A 24,005-nucleotide genomic window follows, 5' to 3' on the forward strand; every position below is an offset into this window, starting at 1 on the left:
GAAGGATATTGAATTTATTCTTATTGTCTGTCGATGTGTTAAAGTTCACTTTTATATTGAATGAAATTAAGGATATGTTTAGAGTGAAGAATTGACAAATTATAAAGAGATTGTGAAAGATATGAATGTTATCTTGAGTAGTCTGACAGAGCTACGGAGTTTTGGAATAACTGTGATAATAATATATAAATAATGCATAAGAGAGTGTTAATATAGTTCTTAATTTAGATAGCTGCTACATGATATGTTATAAGTATAATAGTAGTGTTTGAATCTTTTATGCTTTGTATGGATCTCCCTTAAGATGGGATTTGAATTAATGTTATTAAGTGTATTTACTTTTGAGAATTAATAAACCTTGCTTTTGATTCTAACAAAGACTTTTTGTGATTTCTGGAATCCGATGCACCTCTTATAAAATATTAATGCGAACCTATGCGGGATATTAGAAAAGGGTATATTTTGGACACGTCAGCAGAGTTGATAGGTATCATTAAGTACTGTCCTGAGATTACCTCTTGGTTGTTAATATTAATAATCTAATAGCGCTAAGTGGCGCAGCAAAACAAATAAATTTCTTGGCATTTTACGAGGGGTAAATCTCGGACACTTTGATACTCTGGTACTGCCTCGATCTCGAGGAAATTCCATTGTCCCTCAGAGGTACCACGTGTTACCCGATAGAGTATATTACAGAGATATAGCACAAAGGTTGAAAATAGTTGTAAATGAAAGAAAGCGACACAACAATGGGAGAGATTGCTTCAAATTAGAGATGGATGGAATGAAGGAAGCTGATGAGAGGTTAGTTCAGTGTGCTTGAAGCTGGACCAAGTATAGATGTTGGCCAGTGGCTGCTCTAATTCTTCTGTGATTAGGAGAAAGTGGAGGAATGGCAGAAGCCAATTCAGAGGAGTAATGCATGCCTATGAAAGTACCTACAGAAAAGACAAAGTGCTGAAACAGAGAGCCTATGATAAATTTACCAAAGGGAGTGTGTGATGGAAGAGTCGTCTATTAAGTGGATTTCCCTCTTCTGAATATCAAGAATTCTTAGAAGTCTTGGGTGCTCCACACCAAATGTGGGTACAGTACTCCAAAATTTGACAGATCTGAGAATTATAAAGTGTTAAGAGTTGAGTGGAAGAGAAGTAATGTTTAGAATGGAAAAGAACACCAAGCATTTTAGAGGCTAAGTAGCCTATTTAAGTAATAAGCCTGTGCCTAGATACACTGGATGTGATAGTCAACGATAGAAGAGAAAGTTGATCTTGAAAGGAAATTGGAACATTATCAAAAATGAGAAGGAATGACGTAGGACTTTTCTTGAGGGTAGTAAGACAGGCTCGATTTATTTTAGCATTGAAATTTACTAAGTTGCCTTCACCTCATTTCAGGATTAATAATTTTCACTGTAGTTAATACGCGTGTTTCTTTTAATTATGATCACACCACAGGTTTCATTATTTAAAAAAAAAAAATCAAAATCATGTCAGGATGTTGAGGAAGTCCGTGGTTATGAAAGATATTAATGCATTTAACATTAGGATACTGTATTTATTATTATTATTACGGGCGACTCCAGGGAGTCCTTAGACTCATCGAGGGAGGCCCTAAACATCATGTCCACACACTATACGACATTCTCACAGTATCTATCATACCTTGTCTTGAACTCACTCACTGTCATAGCACCCACAACAGACTCTGGCAGCTTATTCCACTCATTTACTACTCTAAAAGTAAAGAACCCAGCTCTAACACCCTTGCTAACCACACTCTTGCCCAGCTTCCATAGGTGTCCCCTAGTTCTTCCACCACCACCAGTCCTGTTCTCAAAAATATCCTCTGAATTAATCCTACAGAAACCCTTTAGCAATTTGAATGTCTCAATCATATCTCCCCTTTTCCGATTATCAACCAATTTCTGCAACCCACAAATCTTCAATCTGTTCTCATAGGGTTCATTCCATAGACCTGCTATCATCTTGGTCACTCACTACTGGACACTCTCCACCGCCATCAAGAAGAAACCTAGGTGACCAAATCCAGGCACAGTAGTCGAGATGAAGTCTTATCAAGGCTTGGTACAGAGGTACAATAACTTGCTTGTCTCTGCTCGTCAAAGTATTTTTCAACAACCAAGGTTGATGAGCTGATTTAGCCACTTTTGCAATGTGCCCCCTAAACTTCATCTCTCTATTCACCAACACTCCCAAGTTATCAAAGAGTACTATCATTGGTGAAGCATGAGAATAGGATTTGAAGTCAGAGAAAGGAGGAAGAGTATGTGTGAGAGAGCAGAAAACCCTGAGGCACTCCAGCATTGATAGGGAAATCTGATAAGAGGATGCCATCCACCATGACAATGAACGGTCAGTAAGGAAGCTGGCAATCCAATCACAGAGTGTAGAAGGGAGGCTAAAAGATGGCAGTAGAATGGCAGAATCCATACTGACGATCGCTAACTGATGAGTCTCCAGGGATAATTTTCTCCATCACTTTTGAAAGTACTGAGGTAAGACCAATGGAACAATAGTCAGATGACTGACTTTTGTCTCCCTTTTTGGGTACAGGCTGGATGTGGGCTGGATGAAGAATATGAAAGTTTATACAGACGATATAGAATCAGTGTCAATTCTGTAGCGTAAATCTTAAGAACAATAGGAAGAATACCATCTGGACCAGGAGCATAATTAGTATAAAGACTAATGAGGGTTTTTCTGATACCTTTTGGCAAAAGTTCAGAGGAGGGATGGAGTGGGCAGTTTGTGGAAGTACAGGGGATGATTTTCTTTGGTTGTCCAGGCAGGAAAAAACTTGAATAAAAAAACTGATGCCAAGAGAACCACCTTTTCCTTGGGTGAGGTTGCCATAGTGCCATTAGGATGCAAGAGAGAGAGAGAGATGGCAACATGGAAGGGCAGAAGTTACACCCAACAACCTTAACAAGGGACCAAAAAACTTGACCACCAGTTGTGTACATGTAAAACTTTTTTTACATGTTTCTGGCTTTTGTGTAAGCTGAATGAAAAGCTGAAGTTTTTACTTTAATCCATTAAACATAAGCTACATTTTTATTATGGATGCAGAGATACATTTTTTTAATAACTAGAGCTTAGATACAAGTTAGGGGTTTGCAGTGCAATGGGGAAGGAAGGCTCTTATTCCAGTGAGGACTATTTCTGTTACTAGTTCAGATATTTGGATCATGAAAGTGAAAGCAGTTATCTGACCATGGAAAAGCAGCATAAAAATACTGGAGGGTTCATCCCAGGGTAATACTGATCACAACGTAGTGCTTATCTCCTGCCCCATGCAACAACCACACAAGAGTAGTTTGGCATTATAACAGTGCCAAATGGGACAGCCTCTGAGACTATTATGTTTCATTTCCATGGTTGGACTACTGTTTGTAGTCTTCCAATCCAAGCATATGCACCGAACGTATCACCAAAGTAATCCTCACTGACATGAAAACATACATTCCCCACACTACTCATAATTGCCATCCCTAACTAACCCTGGTTTCCCCCAAAAGATGTGCCAAGGCTGTACAAATGAAAAATCAGGCCTACCACAACTGGTTCAAATCAAGAACCCCATCCTCCTTCATTGCCTATACTGAAGCCTGAAACAGATGCAAGAAAATTATCAATGCTTCTAAAACAGAATATGAACGGGCAAAAAGCCTGTCCAAATGGCAGCCATGCCTTTTGGTCTCTTGCCAAGGCAATAACTTTTGCACTACTCTTCCCACCTCTATCATACCCGTTGGCTCAATTGCAACATCACCCATAGAAAAAGCTAATCTCCTGGCTTTACACTTTGCCACCAATGCACACATAACTGACAATGGCAAATGTCCTCCAGTCATGCCAACTGCCTAACATACAATGCCCCCTGTATCCTTTTGCCAAAAAGATATCATAAACCTGTTGTGTAAATTAGACACAAAAAAGTCTCCTGGCCCCGATGGCTTTCCTCCAATTGTCCTGAAGATCTGTGCACTAGAACTGACTCCAATCCTATGCCATCTGTACATACTCTCTTACTCCACTGGTATATATATCCCAAAGCCTGGATACTGGCCTATATTCAACCCATTCCTAAAAAATGGTGACAAATCACTGCCATCTAACTACCGCCCTATCTCACTCACTCACTTCAGTCCTATCTAAAGGGATGGAGGAACCATCAACTCTCAACTCGTAATCTACCTTGAAGGTAATTAGCTATTAAGTAACCACCAGTATGGATTCCGTTGAAGACGATCAACAGCAGATCTACTCTTATACATCACCCATCGCTGGACAAATGCCATGGAGAAATTCAGCAAATCCCAAGTAGGTGCACCTGATATCTCTAAAGCCTTCCACCAAGTCTGGCACAAAGGCTTACTAAGCAAACTCCCATGATTTAGACTGTCTCAGAACTTCTGCAGATGGATTGCTAGCTTCCTGTCTGGACGCACATTATGAGTGATGGTAGACGGCTCCCTATCCTCTCACCATCCAACTAATTCTGGGGTCCCAAAAGGTCTAGTTCTCTCACCGACCCTCTTCCTTCTATATATCAATGACCTACTTCAGTTGACCTCTAACAAAATACCCAGTTTTGCAGATGACAGCACATTACACTCCTCCCTTTCATTTGACAAAACCTACTCTACACAACTCACTTCAACCCACAGAACATCAACCACCACCCCCCTTAATTCCGACCTCCAAGCCATCCAATGGGGCTCAGATAATCTCGTCTACTTCAACATTAGTAAAACCCAGTTCTGTCTTATTTCACACAAAAAAGAAACATTTACCACAGCATTGTTTTCAATACCACTCAAATTTACAGACAAGATGAGATTTCTCTTTTCAGAATTACCCTGACATCAAGCCTCTCCTGGCATAAACACATCACAACCATTGCATCCTCAGCTTCCAAAAAACTAGGCTTTCTCTTTCGCTCAAGATGCTACTTCACCTGTAAACAGCTGTTAACATTATTCAAATCACAAATCTGCCCAGCTATCGAATACTGCTCTCACATTTGGAGTGGGGGCTCCCAAAAGCTCCCTCAAAATGCTTGACTCAATACAGAGGAAAGCAATTAGACTGATGAATGACCCATCTCTCACCAACTCGCTCCGGTCACTTTCACATAGACACTTAGTCTCTGCAATTTGTATATTCTATAAATATTTCTTTCCATGGGAAATGTTCATCTGAAACAGCATCAATAATTCCCCCACTCTGTACTAAGCCCATTGGAACACCTACAGCTTCCGCCCAATATCCTTTCACAGTACACCTTGAAACCCACAGAACAAGTTTCTTTTCCTCCTCCTTCATCTCTGCTACTGCAATGCTATGGAACAGTCTTCCCCCCTGACGTATTTCCCAAGGAATACAACATACAGGCTTTTAAATCAAATATAAACAAGTTTCTCCTTTCCCATCCCACTACCTATATATGTTACTAAAGTACTACAAGTTGACCAGCCAACCTCTCATATATGGGCCCAACATAAAAAAAAAAAAAAGAATTGTCAGAGTTAGGAAAGCAATAAAGGCAGCATATTAAGGCTGTAAAGTGAGGCAAGGAAATCTTGAGCAAGAGGAAATTGAAAAGTGGGGATTCCAGTTGAATTGCCTTTGACATGACAGGAGATTAAATATGCCCATACACAGCAGTGATATGCTATAGGTTTTGTGGACTATCATGTAAAAATAAATATAAAAATAAAAACGATTTATTCTGCTAGTTTCTTAAGCTCTATGGTGTACTTCATCAGGTGTATGATCTCTCAATTTAAAAACATATGGTAATAGAATGATTCATAAACCACAAACTAATGTCATAGGTTTCTAGATGATAGACCTACTAAAAGACCACAACACCTACATACATTTAGAAAATGACTTAATGAACTTATAACAAAGTGAATGACTTGACCAAGAGCCTTTGCAACTGGCCTAAAGAAAATTACGATCAAATAGCCAAAAGATTCCACAATCCCAAGGATCTATGAAGCACCAAAATATAACCTTGCTAAACATTTGACAAAACTTTTAACATCTCATGTCGATCAAGATTTCATAAACGAAATAAAGGCTAACCCAACATTTTAGATCCTACGGATACATTAGTAAGCTAATATGTAACATGTCCATTTGATAGTGAGCCCAGTTCACCTCACCTGGCTAACATGTGTATGGAATCATCTGAAATGATGGTCACTGAAAAATATCACATTAAGCCTATATGGCTATGTCATGTTCACAGCACTTAAGTTACCACCTAGGCAAGGTAACTTAAGGTTCTATAGAAACATTCCCTGGTATCAACACTTCCTGAAGAGCTCAAACCCTAAAAACTGTTTTACAGCAGTAATTAACAAATAAAACTGACACCTTCCATTTCTTGATGTTCTCATCTCAGTCAATGGACAAAAGAGATTAACATTCTTAGAATGCAGAAAAAAAAATTAATACTGGTAGATAAATATCTACTAAGAAATTTACATTCCATTTCTCACCATCAGCTAAGAACCGAGGTGTCATAATCGCTTTCAACACCCTCCCCATCTCTACAATGCTTAGGACCTAAAGAACTTTACTCGCTTCTTAAGAAGCTATGGATATATAAAATTATCTGTGCATGTGGCATATGTTACGCTGGATATAATATTAAAGTTTGCACTACGAAATGGATCAGGTCTTATACTATCCGGGTATTTGCTTATGCTTGGACTCGCCGAACTTTATATATAGTTTCTATATTCGGCATGAAACTCTTTGAGTTTCTTATTAGGCTAAGAAACAATATGGGATGTAATATCCCTTAACTTAAATAAATTCATGTTGCTGATGTTTGTTTATGTTTGCTACAAACTTGGTATTAACTAGGTCTACCTACTCACTGCTGAGACCTCAATAAAGGTTGAAACCGGTCTGGGTAGTGACCTTCTCTCATAATGTAGAACAGTAATATAGCTACTAGGAGCTAAGTTCACATTATGGGTAAATACCAAGAATAGTGATCGGAGCTTGCTCCACCCTTATTATGAGCTGCCTCAGTTAGCACCAAATGGGTCAGATGTTGCACTATCCAGGTATTTGCTTACGCTTGGAATCACCAAACTTTATATAGTTTCTATATTCGACATGAAACTCTTTGAGTTTCTTATTCGGCAAAGAAACAATATGGGATGTAATATCCCTTAACTTAAATAAGTTCATATCGCCGAATTGAAGCCTTTGGCTCTTCATATAATTAGTAATTAAAATAATAGTTTTATATTCTTTTCTCTTAATCTTAAATTGTGGATTAGGACTGGAATGGATAATTTCTTTTTTTTTTTAAATGTGAATACCATTGCAAAAGGAAATACACTCATCATACACTTTGAAACGTAGTCAAGCTATGGGTTAGATAATTTGGTTCCATGCACTAGCAACAAGCATTTGGGACAGGCATGGTACTTTTCTGCAAGCCATTTCAGGTCCTGAGTTATTTTTCAGTATCTACACCACCATAACTCCCATTGATGAGATCTCAATAATGATTGAAACAGAGGTAGGTACTGACTCTTGCCTTTATACATATCTAAGAAGAGTATGCTGTGCAATGTGGGATATGTAGGACAACTTGATGTGAAATTAACAACTCTCTGGATACAACTAGTCATGAAGATATTTCATATACAAACTTTCATTTGCACACATTTCAGTGAATATAATAAAGAGAAGAATAGAATTTGTCGATTATAATTTAATATCCATTTCGATGTTGTGTTGTTACGTTTCAGTATTACAGCAATCCTATAAGTGATGTTCACCTGTGAAAGCACTGCTGCACCTTTATATTAGTTGGGGTCATAATTAGGTTTGCTGGCATCCACATCATATAGTACCAATCACAGTAATGACTTATTATGATATCCACTGAGCAATAATAATGCAACCAGTTGTTAAAGTTCTGACTCTTTTTTGTATATAATGGATACCATTCATCTGTTCTTTAGTTCTCGCAATGTGCTTTTTCTAGGTTGGAATGTGGTAAAACTGTGCAAATAGAAGTCAGTATGTATGTATGTGTGTGTATGTCTTTTTCTCTGTACCAAGTAAGATCCTAAGAATGGAGTGAAACTGTATTTTCAGAGAGATGTTACTTAAATCTGTAAGAACCATGTAAATTCTGCTTTCGAGTCTTACCAAATGAACACAATGACAATATGCTTGTACCAGAATTAGTGTGGATCCATATTAAGGCATTTATTTCAAAGTTCTCCAGTGAAGAAATGGGTGACCCTATCAGACTGAGCCATCTTTCTGATCATAGATTTTGTTTGAAATATGAAAAATAACATCATATAAAGTCTGAAAAAGATCCATATTAGGTCTAAAAGGTTCTATCATAACAATTCATCTCTGCATGAGTCTGCATAGAAACTAATAAGTAGATCAGCAGAATTTACTAGTAGCTATTTATTTTTGTTTTCATAAAGTACCTAGAGTTCTTCTTGTATTAAAATGTGTTCCCTTAATGAGATATTAGTAGATATAATAAATTCCTAGAAAAGTTATTGATAGGTGAATTGATTTGTCAAGGCACATCATTCTTATGAATTCTTATCAGTGAATTCATCAGTCTTATCAGTGGGAGACAGACCCAAAAGTGATACCAAGGTGGAAGTAATGCAGAAGTCATATTATTATATACAAGTAGCCAAAAGGTGTCACACCTTATTACTAAAATACTCTGGATTAGAGATAGATGCTTCAATGTCTTTTCTCAAGCTATAAATCTATATATCTATAAATTTAATTCATAGATTTGATATATCTACCATTTACTGTTTACCATAAAACCAAATACAAAGGCCAATACATACACAGAGATTCATACCAGCATCCAACACTAAACCTAGAGGTCATAAAATGAAGAGCTTTAACAATTTGATCTGATGAATAAGGTCAGAAATATATATGAGCTTCAAATAATTATCCAAATGTTTCTAAAAAAAACATTTGGATAATGGCTACAACAAGAAAACAATTCTACAGAATCCTAGACAAAAATACAGTCCAAAATAAAAAAAATATCATCATCAAATTCCTGCCATGTACCCTCAAGGGATGTACAGGATATGATAATACTACATGAAAAATTTACATCATTATTAACTTCCTATCTACAATTTTCCTCCAAATCTGCCTGTTACTTGTCAAAACTCCAACATTATCAGATCTTATTTTCTATCGTCTAAGGCACTTTGTACCGTATCAATCCACCTATATCTTGGTCTTCCTCTGGGTTCGTTTTCCTGCCAACCTGGCAGACAACACTCGTTTTGCTAATCTTTCCTCGCCCATTCTGTTTAAGTGACTGCACCACCTGAGGTTAGCTCTGCAAATGCATTCCTGGATGCTGACAATGTCAAGTCTGCCATTGATGCCATCGCCTCTAATCTTTCTCAGGACTCTCATATCTACAGTCTCTAGTCTTTGGTCTAGTGCAGGGGTGGCTAACCTATGGTGCATGCGCCAAAAGTGGTGCATTGCATGATTAGAAGTGGCGCTCTGAACCCCAGAGAAAAATTTTAAAATATGTTGTATACGATATATATATATATATATATATAAACACACAATTAACCTACCACTGAATTCTAGAGTGCACAATTATTATACTTGTTTGATCTTGAAGCAACAGGCACCAGCAAATGCTGACATGCGTCACCAGTTACTGAATCAGTTTACAGCTGACTCTCGTCATAGCGTTCGATGAACTTCTGATTAGATGTGAGTGAACAATTCTGTGTTTTCGAACTTACATGTTTTTATGAACTGTTCTTTAAGTTTAAGATAGATATCTGTTTTCCTGAAGGCTTAATATAGTTCTGTAAATTAAAAAAATTTTTTTTTTTTCATTTTGAATGCGTATGTCAAGTTCTTGCCCGCTCCCTTAATTTGCTGATACTGACACCTGCAATTATTCGGTGTATTTGTATGTGCGTGTTTTTATGTTTTTTTAATACAATATCTTTCCTTTTTATTTACATATAGTAGATTTAATCCTAAAATTTAACTAATCATCAGCAAAGCTTTTGTAATGAGGATGTTTGGGTTGTGTGTGTGATTGCCAGCTGATCGACTGTTTTATGGCAGGAAGCGATCTCGTATTTCATCGGACATAATATATTACGAGAGAGACGTAAACTCTCTATGAAAAAATATATATATAATATTTTTAAACTCATAGAACTGCATTAGGCCTTCATGAAAACAGGAATCTTATCTTAAACTTGTAGAACTGTTTTTGAATGTTAATAATGTTTAAAACAATAAAATAATCTAAATGAATTATTTAATAATAAGCTTTACTTTTTGAAATAATTTCTTTTGCAGTCAGTTACCCATTACTTTGCAAAAGAAAATGAGCAGAAGAAAAGCAGAAGGTGATAGCAAGCGCCAGTTTAATGAACTGTGGGAAAATTAGTTCTTATTTATTGCGGGTCCTTCAGGAAAACCGTTGTGCATTGTTTGTGAAAGCACTCTCTCAGATAATAGAAGACATGAGCTTAACAGACACCATAGAAATCATCAAGCTGAATTAGAAGAAAAACTGAAGTTAGTTCCTGGGTCTGAGTTGCGGAAAGAATAGGTGGTTAAGAAAAAGGAAGAAATAAAAAAGAGACAAAATATATTTGTGAAACGAAGTTGTGAAAGTGTGGCAATGCTGTAGGCGTCTTATGAAACTGCCTTTGTGTTGGCTAAAAAACACAAGCTTTTCTCTGATGGAGAGGAAGTTGTTAAGCCCTGTCTCGAAAAATTTGCAAAATGTCTTGGTGATAAGAATGTTATAAGAAAAGTAAACCAAATTTCTCTGTCCAAGCAAACAATTACAAGACGCATCGAAGAACTTTCCCATGATGTTACTGAGCAATTAAAAGACCATGTTCATGCTTGTGCTTCTTTAGCCTTGGACAAATCCGCTGACATATGTGATGTAGCCCAATTAAGCATTTTTATAAGAGGGATTGATGGTAATTTTAACATCTTTGAAGAACTTATCGGTCTTGAGTCACTTCATGGAAACACCAGAGAGTCAGAAATATTTGACAAAGTAAAGTCATGTCTAGAAAATCAACAACTAGATTCTAGTAAGCTCATCAGTGTGTGCACTGATGGAGCACCTTCAATGATAGGTAGAGTTTCAGGGACTGTAACTTTACTTGAAATGTTTTTAGGTCATTCTCTTCTAAAGTATCACTGTATTATACATGAAGAATCTCTGTGTGGAAAAACTCTAAATTTGAGGCATGTTATGATATCAGTTGTAAAGTGTGTGAATAAAATTAGAGCAAGAGGGTTAAACAGAAGAGAATTCAGAGAATATTGTGAACTGCTAGATATGAAATATGGCTCTCATCCTTCGTTGTAAGGTGCGCTGGCTTTCTAAAGGGCAAGTTCTCAGTAGATTTTGGAAGCTAAAAGAAAGTGTTCGTAATTTTCTGGAAGAGAAGGATGAGCTGCATGAGGAAAAAGCCCTGTTGTGTGATGAGAAATGGCTATTTGATTTAGCATTTTTAGTTTATGTTACTAGCCACCTCAATTATCTGAATTTGAAACTGCAGGGCAAGAACAAATTGCTTCCTAGCTTAGTAAATGACATCAGTGCCTTCAATATGAAATTAAAACTGTTCATCTCCCAGTTAGAAAATGGGGATTTAAGTCAATTTCCACATTTAAAAGAACATAATGAATCTGTTGAAAATAATGGCAACTTTACAGAATATACTGAGAAACTCAGATTATTACAAGAGTCCTTTAACATTCGTTTTAGCGACTTTGCCGAAGAAGAAGACTGCATACTTGCATTTATAAATCCCTTTTCACTTACTAAACAAAAATTCTTGACGATGCCTAGTAACATACAAATGGAACTTATTGATCTCAGAACCAATTCTTTATTGAAAATGAAATTTAATGAACTTCCATTACTCCCAGATGCTTCTGATATAATTAATTTCTGGCGATCGTTGCCCTGTGAACATTTTCCAGAACTGAGAAAATTTGCTCAGAGTCATATCTGTCATTTAGGAACTACATACAGATGTGAACAAGCATTTTCATAAATGAAAATGATTAAGAACAAACTACAGTCACGACTGACTGATTTAAATTTGAAAAACTATTTGATGCTTTCTGTAATTGATTTAACTCCAAACATTACAAGCTTAGCAAAAGCAAAGCAATTTCAAAAGTCTGAATAAAATAATTAATGTTTATCTTGTCTTTATATGAAATCCTTTTATTTAAAACTGCTAAAAGTGTCTATATTACCATATATATAATAAATCATTTTATGCATAACTGTTAAATATATCCATATTACCATATTTTAAAAGCGCTGAAAAGTGGTATAAGTTTGTATGGCGCATCTTAAGTAAAAAATGAAAAATTTGACGCATGAACTATAAAAGGTTGGCCACCCCTGGTCTAGTGTTTTACTTTTGACCCAGCTCTCAGATCTATAAGTTAAAACTGGTTTGAACACCATCTTGTATAGCTAATTTAGTGTTCCGACTAATTTCTCTGTTATTCCATAAGAATTTATTCAATTGACTTCTTACCATACCAGCTTTGTTGATTCTGTTGTCCATTTCCATATTTAATTTACCATCCTCACTAAAAATTGTGGCTAAGTGGCTGAAATGTTTCACTTGTTCCACAGGTTCTCCATTCACAAAGCAGTTGACATTTTCAACGATTCTGCCTCCATATCTATTACAACAGTTATTCAATTTAGTCAGGGAATCTTGCAGACTTGTAGCGGATTTATTTAGAAGTCTAACATCATCCACATAAAGCAAAGATCTGACATTAATATCTCCAATTTTGATATCAGGTTTAATACCACTTTCCTTCATAATGTGATCCATATAGATAATGAATAACAGAGGGGATAATGTACATCCTTGTCTCACACCAGATTTAACATTAAACCATCTTCCTGTACTTCCTTCAATAATAACTACTGACTTACAACTCAAATAAAGACTAAGTAGTGCTTGACATAATGCCCCATTGACACTATATAACTGTAGCATATTGAATAGCTTCTCCATTGGCACCTTGTCATATGCCTTTTCTAGATCGACAAAAGTTAAATACAGATCTTTGTTATATTCCCATGATTTTTCAACTATTTGTCATAAAGTGAAAATCTGATACTGACAGCCTCTATTTGGCCTGAATCCAGCTTGTTCTTCACCAAGCTTTTCTTCCACAATTCTTCTCACCCGTTTCTCAAGTATACTTGCATAAATCTTACCAGGCACACTCAGTAGGAAAATACCTCTGTAATTCTCATATTCAGTTTTATTTCCCTTTTTTTGGAGGGGGTACTATGAGAGCTCTACTCCAATCATTGGGAATTCGTCCCTCTGTCCAGGCCTTATTAACTATGCAGTGCAGCCACTATAAGACTTTTATACCTCCATACTTCAGCATTTCTGGTCAAATATCATCTACTCCTCCAGCCTTTCCACATTTTAAGCCTTTGATAGCTTTTTCTACTTCAAGTATGGATTCCTGACTGTATGCCTGTTAAGTGTTTTTTTACCACTGTGCTATCACTGCTTGTTTCATTCAGGAATTTTTCGAAGTAATTACTCCATAATTCAAGGATATCTTTTTCTCCTGTTTTCATGTCACCTTTATCATCTCTAACTCCTTTTACAGCACTCTTTCCTCCATTTCTAAGCTTCTTCAACATCCTCCAAAATATCTTGATATTTATTTTCTATATTCTTCCCAAAGTCCTCCCATGACTTTTGTTTGGCTAGTTTTTACACAGTGTTTAGCATTCTTGCATTTGTCTCTGTATTCTCTAAGAGCACACGCTGACTTATTTTCCAGGAACTTTTATATGTTTTCTTCTTTTCCTTCACTGCCTCTTTAACTTCCTGTGTCCACCATGGAGTTCCGGTTTTTCTATCCTTGCATACAACCTCACCACATGCCTCTCTGGCTGAATAAATCAGGGTTTTCTTCAAGGTTTGCCACTGAATCTCCAAGGTTTGGTTCCTCTTCTCAAACTCTTTCATTTTTTCTTCAATAATCTTTGAGTATTTTAGTCTACAGTTCACATCTGAGATCTGCTCAGCTTTTATTCGTTTTAAAACTTTTTTACATGTTCTTCTTTTCAATATGAAATTCAAGTTTATCCTGCTTAAGACTAAATGGTGATCACTTCCAATTTCAAATCCTCTGTACACTCTACTGTCCTGCACCAGGGAGAAAACATTACTATCAACAATAATATAGTCAATGAGACTTTTTTTATAACTTGCCTCTTCTCTCCATGTGAATTTGTGCACATTTTTATGTTGGAACATGGTGTTAGTAATAACCAGTCCATGTTCTGAGCAGAAATCCAACAGGTATTTGCCATTATTATTAGCTTTGTTCTTTTCTCCAAATTTTCCCAAAATATTTTTGTATGTCTGACAATCATTTCCTACTCTGCTATTTAGATCCCCAACAAGGACCAACTTTTCCTATTTCATTGTGTCAGTTGCTTTTTCTAAAGCATCAAAAAATTCCTCCACTTCTACCTTAGTAGAACCTTCTGTGGGACCATAGGCACAAATAAGTCTCATTGTCCAGTTCCCCATTCTCATATTTGCCCACATTACTCTACTTGAGACTGACTGCCATTCAAGAAGATTAGCCTCGTATTTTGTGTTGAATACTATGGCTACTCCTTCTTTTCCTTGATTGTCATTGCCTGAATATAACATTTTGTATTTATTGCTCAGAAAGATCTCACCAGTTTTTGTCTTTTTTGTTTCAGCCACCCCTATTATGTCGATCTGGTACTTATCTAATTCCTCAGCTAGCTCCATTTCTTTGCCATTCAGGCTTCTTATGTTGATAGTACCGATCTTTAACTCTGGTGATGATGAGTTGGGGTGTGTTTTCAGATTTGTTCCAGTAGTTGACTTTTCGCTGTTCGCCCTGGTTCCCAGGCGAAAACAACATGGGCCTTGTTTAACCGGGCGACGCCCCAGCCAGCATGAAATTTTGTCATGTTGTATCATCATTTTCTATATTGGTTTAAGCCAATAAGAATACAATTTGGTAGGCTAAATCCCAAATTGCCAGCCCATCCTCGTTCGTTCATTATCCAGGTAGATACTCAACAGGGTGCACCATGAGAAGGTGAGGATTGGACATTACGTCAGAATCCATAGTCGGTTCTCTGCATTGCTTTAAAGGCTATGTAGAGGTCTCCTCTCAGTTATATAGCTTTGACCCTTAAGTACCCCTAAAAAAATATAAATAATACAATAAGGCCATACATTCCTTATATTCAAAGAATATCAGAAAAAACGGTATTCTGCAGCTATAAATACTACAAAAATATAACATGAAAGTTACATTTAAATTGAAAAATTCTGAGTACAGTTTTTTAATCCAAAAATTAAAAAATATATTCAGCTCCTATAAGGATCCTCTTCCTTCTCTTGCCTATGCAAATGTCTAGTATATATTTGCATAGGCAAGAGAAGCTCACTAGTATAAAAGTGAGCAGGAAGTGAACCCCTTCTGTTTACTTGTTTATGGTAACCATTAATACAATCTTCCTGAAGGAAAATCAGATGAAGACTTCCTCTCAGTAATTAAACTTTGCATCATCTGCAAACAGCAGATCACCTCCTTGTCAGCATTAGATTTTCAAAATATAATAAATTATAATTTAATAAAGTATAAATTTGTGCAATGGTGTGAAAAAAAAAAAAAAAAAAAAGAGAGAGAATATTTTGCTATTCTACTTATGACATGATTTTTGGAAACCACCAAGTGCATAATTCATTGATATTGGCCAGCTAACAACTATTTCCAAGATAATAATTGTCTTTTACTTCTCTGTGAGATGCAAAGAAACCCAAAAGACTACCATATAAAGGTAGTTCCCGCTTTACGAATTTTGTGGATCGGAATTTTTATTTAAAATTGTGCATGGCTAAGGTGATTAGGGTCATGTAAGGGGAAGTACGCATTATGTAATGACCAATTAGAACGAGTCTCAGTCACCTATGACCCTTGGCGACACAAGCGTGTTATTCGTACTTTTCTTCAATTACACCTGATTTTTTATTTTGTTTTCTTTATAACTATAACTCTTTCACTTTTCCAACACTGTCAAAAAGAAGTAACAGTGCCAAAGCAGAAAATCTTGAGATCTGCTGATGGTGAGTTGGGATTTGTTCCAATAGCTGACAATTTGTTGTTTGCCCTAGTTCGCTGACGAATACAATGGGTGCCTTGTTTAACTGGGCCAGCAAGAAATTCCATTGTGTTGTACCACTATTTTGAGTTGTGGTTTAAGCCAATAAGAATACAATTGGTTGGATAAATCCCAAATTGTCAGCCCATCATCATTCGTCCAGGTAGATACCCAACAGGGTGCATGACAAGAAGGTGAGGATTTAAAATCAGGTCAGAAGCCCTGGTTGGTTCTCCACATTCCTCAAAAGGCCATGTGAAGGTCTCCTCCCAGGGAACTATAGTGAATAATGAAATGTCAGCTACTGGAACAAACCCCAATTCAACATCAGCATCCCTTAAGTATCCCAATGTCCATATCTTGTATTCTAATAAGAACCACATAGATGAATATGCTCTTGAAGTTTTGAACATTTGTTCTTTAGAATTATGGAGGTGAACTATTATAGTAGAATGCTTACTTTAATTAGAACAAAAGAACACTTGATGTTTCAACCTTTATGTCAGTCATCATCACTTCAATGCTGTTAAGTACGTAGTTTTGCAATTTGCTCTGAGAAGGTGGAAGGCAGCAGACTGATGCAATAATAAGAAAGATATCAACAGGATGTAAAGTGTTGGTGCTACTGTGTACAAATCTGACAACCTAGATTTCTGATGAATTAATGAAATAATTTAGAAAAGGGGCAGATTATTAACATTGGCATTATAGAAAGCTTTTTTTTGAAGACTAATTAAGAGAATATGAATTACAGAGCTAGCAATTACAAGTAAATGAATGAGATGTAAGTAGGAAAACAGATGAAATAGTTTGTCAGATGCATGCAGGGGAAACAGAATGACAAGACAATATGTACAGTAACCTTGAAAGCTTTATAAAGTCTAATAAGCAAGACCTTAAGCTTTTGGATGGAGAGCAGTGAATGAACTGAAACTGGAATTTTGCAGTATTTGCAAAGGGATAAAATAGTAACAACAGTAACACTAAGTGAGTTGACCTTTTACTTGGAGTTTCATCTGTATGTTCATCTACATAATCCTTTTTCAGCTCTTCAGGAACATCTGAATCGTCACTTTCTGAGTCATAAGTCTGAAGCGTATTATTATCATCAATCTGTAATAGGGGAAAAAAAAAAGGAACATTTAAACTAATAGACATCAAAATATGGGGTGGTTTTAAATATTTCTAAAGGGACATTCACATCAAGTCAAATTAAACACTGCTTTGGAGGCTTCTGTGGATGGAGAACACATCAAACGTTTAAGTCCAGTAAAATTCGACATGGAGATTTAACAAATTTTATTGAGTTTAAATCTCTACTGGTTTTGTGTACATTATAGCATACTTCATCAGGAGAGTGAAATAAAAAAAAAAAGTTAAACAAGAAAAATGAATAAACAGTAACATGGAATATTTGAAAAAAATACTAACAATAATGAATGCGTGTTAATCATAATCCAATATCTGTGCGCATCAGATTTCTGGAGAAAGATGACTAAAGATGATAGGATTATACAGTGCTTCTAGCTGATGTGAATTTTTTTAGCATTTCTGATGGATCTATGAATGCTATGATGAAGAAATTACAGTGATTGTAGCCCATTTTTGTATGCTGCCATAGTACTTGATGATTTGTGTCTGTTGTATTTGTTGCTGGTCCTTATTTTTCTCTATGTCCTCGGTGTGCTCTGATGGCCCACTCAGGACACATTTCAGAGCACATCTCACTTGTCAGCTGTTTTTCAAATATTTGGTGTCACTGTTTCTGTTAATTTGCTTGTTTAACTCAGTACTCTCTCTCTTTTTTTTTTATTTCACTCTCTTGATTAAACATATTTAGTTTATGCAAAACTCATAGAGGTTTAAATTATGTCAATAAAGATTCTTCAAGTAGAATTTATACTGAACTTAAAGGTTTTCTTTTTATACTCTTTCACTAAAATTCAAATTACGCACTATGAATATGTAAATTATTAGTCCCTACCTTCAATGTAGGGTAGGGATATCCCACTCTACATTAAAAGTGCCACAGATAAATTGGACTTGCTTCTGAAACAACACAAAATAAGAACTCTCTACAAACCTCAAGGCAAAGCCTCCACTTTCATCAAGCAAATTAAAGACTGCCAGGATCTTCTATTCTTCCCTGGTGTCTACAGTATCCCCAGTCAACGTGGGATATAGTATTTTGGACAAACAGGATGGAACACAAAGTGAACTTGTTCAACATGCTTTGCATAACTACAGATCCTAGCTTAAATCACAGAGAATATTCCTGGAAGTGACTTATAATGTACAGAATCCACTGAACTGTAATAAAAATGATGGCTTAATTCTACATGTATTTTTGCACACCACCCTGTTGGCCTGTCAGCAATAATCGCAGCACTCTCCATACACAGTTATGTGTATAGAGAGTGACACAGAGAGTGTCACTCTCCATACACATAACTGTCCTTGTTCTGGAAGTCACTTGAATTCTAGATTCATCTGTGTATGTATTTTCATGGTAGCTTGAGCTGGCAAAATGTCAGGTCATAAATATTTAGTTTATCTAGTAAATCATCTCTTTTATTTCTGTTTCTATGTAGTTTTAATTCCAGAAACTTCAACACGAATCAAAAACCGGAAGGCTGTGGGAAGGGGAGGCAATACTCTAGCGAATTTCAATACTGTCAAAACACATATATGCCTTATTACCTGGAAAAAAAAAGATGGATTTTACTCCCTCTTACTTTTAATGATATTTCCTTGATGGAATAAACCAAGAACTTATTCATCAGGGAGGAAATCTATTAAGTCAAAAAACTTTCTAAATTTGCTTGATCAGCTGGCTAGAAAGATTGTATAATTCCAAGTGATTGGAATAAAGCAAGAGCTATTTCTATATTCATAAAAGAGAACAAAACTGGTGTGGAAATTACAAAAGAATAAGCATTTTTGAATAGTGAACATAAAACACACAAAAAAATTAAATAAAATATTTCTCATGCTCTTTTCCTGGAAGAACAAAGTCGTTTCAGATGTGGCAAGTCTTGCATCAGTGATGTATTTATTTTTACAGTGTATATTGTTATGCATAATGGGAAGGGTGCATAGCAATATAGAATACAGTATACACTTCTGAAAGGAAGTGTGTTTTGCATTACAGGATACTAAAGCAACTGATGTGAAGCCATTAGCCTCTACATAAAAGTAGCTTAGTCATGAAGATACTTCATGTGCAAACTTTGTTTGCTTAAGGATTAAACAAGAATATATTTTTTTGGCAAGTTTAATTTAATTTCTAACCAAGCAGAAAAACTTTCTATAGCTATGTCTAATCCAAAGTATTTTAATAAATAAGGTATTAAATGTTTTTATTACTTGCATATGGAGAATATATGAGTTCTCCATTAATTCAGCTTTGGTATCTGATTATTATTATTGAATTCATCTGATTTCATGGTATCTGAAGATATCTTGAGGTGATTCATCATCATGGCAACTCATTGAGATTTATTCACCCTATCTTTAATGACTTTGGGTTTGAGGCTTCTCTGGAGGTAAATACCAGCTAGTTACTATGACAAATATGGCTGTGTGCCATATTTATCAAGCTCACTATAGAACACAATGAAACTGTAAATCCTGTCACACTATCAACATAGAAATAAAAGGAGTGGAGATCCAAACTGCAAATGCAAGTCACCTGAAAATATACTTCATATATAACTCTCCAAACAAACAGTTACTGTAAACAGACGTGACTGAAATTCTAGACACAAACTAAGCAGTGCAAGTAACACGAGATCTAAATGCCAAGCAGACAGCCTGAAATAGCAAAGCTACAAATCGAAACAGCAGAACTTTTAACGATTATGCTGCCCCCAGGAACACAATGATAACGGGATCTGCAAAATCCACGTATTACAATGCAGCAGGATTTTCTGATGTCCTTGACACAGCAATACTACAAAATATTGCACATCAATACCAAGTAAGTGCAATGGATGACTCAGCTCTAATTACAACCCTGTTTTACCCCAGCTGTGCTTACAACATGAAAATAGCCTAGTTATTTTCTAGTTGGGATCTAATCATGGATCCCAACTAGAAATTGCACTTACTTGGTATTGATGCACAATATTTTGTAGTATTGCTGTGTCAATTTTGAGGCTAGAAAAGCAGATAACAACTGCAGATGTGCCATGCACAAACTCTGACCAACTTCTGGATGAGATTAAAACCTTATCTGTGAAAAGAACCAGGTGAAAATTCACAAGCCAAGCTGGCCCCAGAATATCAACAAGAGCTCAATATGGGCTACAAAGGAAGTTTGGTATGTGCTTAAATACTATTGAAATCAACAGTAGGATACAAAACTCCAGTCCTTAAACACAGAGGACCAGATACTTTATAAAATGACCAAAGCTATATGCACAGACTGTAAACCTTTCCCACCAATTCATGGTGAACATGGTCTGGTTTAACCATGAAATAGACAAAGATGAAGCATTTGCCGACAGCCTAGAGAAGCAGTATAGTCCAAGCTACACCCATGTGAATCAAGACTTCATCAGTAACGTATACATTTGGGTACTATGTACACTAAAACACAGAGTACATAAACCCCATCCAAAGGACATCACCTGCTGAGATAGGTGAAATCATCACCAAACATAAGATAGGAAAGCACCAGGCCAGATGGGATTTCTAAGAAAATCATCAAATGCCTGCCACATAAAACTGTAATGCACATTGTGGCTATTATTAATGCAATATTAAGATAACACTACTTCCCTGCATGATGGAAAGTAACAGATGTGATCTTTATCTCAAAACCAATAAAAGCAGCACAGCTTCCCCAAAACTATCACCCAATCAACTTGGTTTCCTACTTGAAAAAAATTGCTGAGAAGGCAATACTAAATAGTAATAATACATAATAATAAGACTGCAGAAAGTTATTAAAGAATTAAATCTCATCCTAGATGAGTAATTTGGATTCAGGGAGAACTACTTCACAGAACAACAGGTTCCCAGAGTTGTGGAAAACATCAGCATAGGGTTCAATTGGAAGCAGCATACAGGGATGATCATGCTGGACAGTGCCAAAGCATTTGACTAAATATCATGCAATAGGCTTATTTTCTAACTTCTGCAGGCCAAATTCCCACTAGCACTGGTCATACTTAACAGAACAGGAATCCAGGGCTCTCTGCTATCACCTCTACTCCTTGCTGTCTGTGTGGCTGCCAACCCATGCATAGCTGCCACCACAATGGCCCTATACACGGATGATGTCACATTAATGGTCTGCTCCTTGCAAACTAGATTGGCAACTGACAAACTGAAAAACACAGTCTTGATCCTAGAACAATGGTTCAAGAAATGGCAAATTGATGTTAATGCAGACAAAAGCACTGCAGTGCTATTCAAAAGAAGACGAGTGTCCCTAGAGGAAGGTGAAATTGCCAGTGCTAAATACTGAGGGTACAATTACATAAAGAGCTTTGTTTACAACTCATATCATTTATGTCTGCTCAAAAGCAAACAAAACTCAAACTGCTGCTATACAAGATGCTGATCAGGCCAGTCTTGATGTATAGCTCGCCCATGTGGAACTGTGGAGTCACACAGCAGATTCAAATATTAGCAAACTACAAACAATTCCAAACAAATGTTTAGAAATAGCATTTAATGCACCATGGTTTGTAAGAAGATATAGCTTCACTGAGAAGACAATATCTCTGAGATCAAAACTTTCCTCTGTGTAAAGGCTGAAAAATGCTTTGCAAATGCTGCTATCCACTCTAACCTACTAATCTACCAAGAGGTAGACTACAGTGAGCATGATCCTGCAAAACATAAATGCCAAAAACCATACTGAATATGAATTTATTTTTTTTTTTAATTTATTGCCAGAAGTCCAAAATAGGTGATCCAAATGCTCAATAATATTCCAAGCCTATTACAATTTACTACCTAACAGTAGATTGAAACAAATATCTCAGGAATAAACATTGGAAAAAACCATATCAAACATGTAGTTTTATTATTATTATTATTTAAAAAAAAAAAAAAAGACTCACTGGTAGTCAATAGCCCACAATTGGTGAGCCCAGTGCTCAATAACATTCCTTAATCCAGAATTTCACTGCAAATTCAAGGATCAAGGACCACGGGTCTAACATCAATCCATTGTGCCAGAGCAGTTAATAACTATTCTGGTTCTGGCTCCCACAGATGTGGGTCTTGATCATTGAATTCCATTAGATGCTTGCTTATGGTATAGCATCGATTTTTGTGGCCTTTATCAGGGTCCCCTTGGTAGATGCTTTTCGATCAGAGATGAGCAGTTCTACTTGGTGGTAGAGTTTGCCTATCATCACTGAGTATCTTGGAATGGTCAAGAGATAAGTTAAAATGATCCTTTGGGTCACTCTGAGGTTAAATTGATCTGAGGAATTGTCTAGTTTTTAGAGATGACTCTTTACTTATATGAAGGTAAAAACCAGTCTGGATAGTGACCCTTCCCATAATACATAGCAATATTTGATACTGTGAAAATTGATGTGAAGTCATCAGCATATACATAAAAGTAACTTAGTCGTGAAGATACTTCAAGCATAAACTTTCTCTGTTTACACTTGGATTAAGGATTAAACAAGAATATACTTTCTTGGAAAATTTAATTTAATTTATAACCATGTAGAGAAACTATTTTCCTCAGGCTGTTGCTGCTATTGAAGGCGAGAAAACATTCAGAGACTTTTGGAAGCAATATAATATCTCGCATTGTACAGAGAACATAGATAATACAACATGGAGTGAGGTGATTCACTAGATTCAACAAAGCCTTACAAGAGAATGGTGGTGAGAAAGCGATGTTAGTTGAAGAGTTGGTAATGAAGATATAGAGCAACCAACTGATATAAGCTATGGAAGAAGAGCTCTCAAATGAAGACCATATAGGGCTAGAAGCACAGAAAGTGTCGAAAGAAGAGATGGAAAAACAGAATGAGGAGAAGCCAAGCCCTCAAAAAAGTTTAAATGTTTATAGTAAAAAAAATCTGCATCTGTTATTAAGGCAATCCAGTTGTTTGAAGAAATGGTCTCCAACATGAAGAGATTTAGCAAATTAGACAAAATGAGAAATTTAAGCAGAAAAGAAAAGGCAAACTGGGTAGCCCAGTCAGATGTAATGTACATATTTTTTAAACAAGCCACTCCTGCTTTCACCTCTCCCCTGAAGACAAGCCTAGTTCATCCACAAGTTGTGAAAAGCTTTGCTGCATTTCCTGAATTTGAAGAATCTGTTGCTGATGACCTAACCACCTCTTCTGATGAACTGTTCAATTAACCACGCTACCGGTCAAGGTTATCATGGATGCGAAGTGCATATTAAAATTGTAATACCATTGATATTACATTGAAATATATGATGGATACGAAGAGTATAAGGATGCGTATTTTATCCATAATGGTCGGTTAGGTGGTTAATACAGCAGCAGTATTGAATAATTACTCTTGCTCCATATGTTTCAAGTTGATTATTTTACTGGTAAGTACATAAAAGCCCTATACACTCATGTTTCATTATTCATTGTATTGCAATACAGTCCAGAATACAGTAATTTTATGTTATAATTTAGACAATATATTATTTCACTATAACAAAAAGTAAAATTGGTGAAAATATATAACAAAACAGAGACCTA

At 36.1% G+C, this 24,005-nt stretch overlaps 1 protein-coding gene across 1 annotated transcript in view; it reads right to left on the bottom strand.

The window, feature by feature from the left end:
• The window catches only part of Vps50 (vacuolar protein sorting 50), a 664,618-nt gene that overhangs the window by 209,383 nt on the left and 431,230 nt on the right, over positions 1-24,005 (bottom strand). Inside the window, exon 16 of the mRNA XM_090411754.1 lies at positions 17,300-17,415. Coding sequence (XP_090267880.1) covers positions 17,300-17,415 — 116 coding nt within the window. The remainder of the gene's footprint in view (positions 1-17,299; positions 17,416-24,005) is intronic.

This window comes from Typopeltis vanoorti, chromosome 22, assembly GCF_054136105.1.
Source record: "Typopeltis vanoorti isolate ZY-2024b chromosome 22, IOZ_Tvanoo_1.0, whole genome shotgun sequence".
Classification (NCBI taxonomy): domain Eukaryota; kingdom Metazoa; phylum Arthropoda; class Arachnida; order Uropygi; family Thelyphonidae; genus Typopeltis; species Typopeltis vanoorti.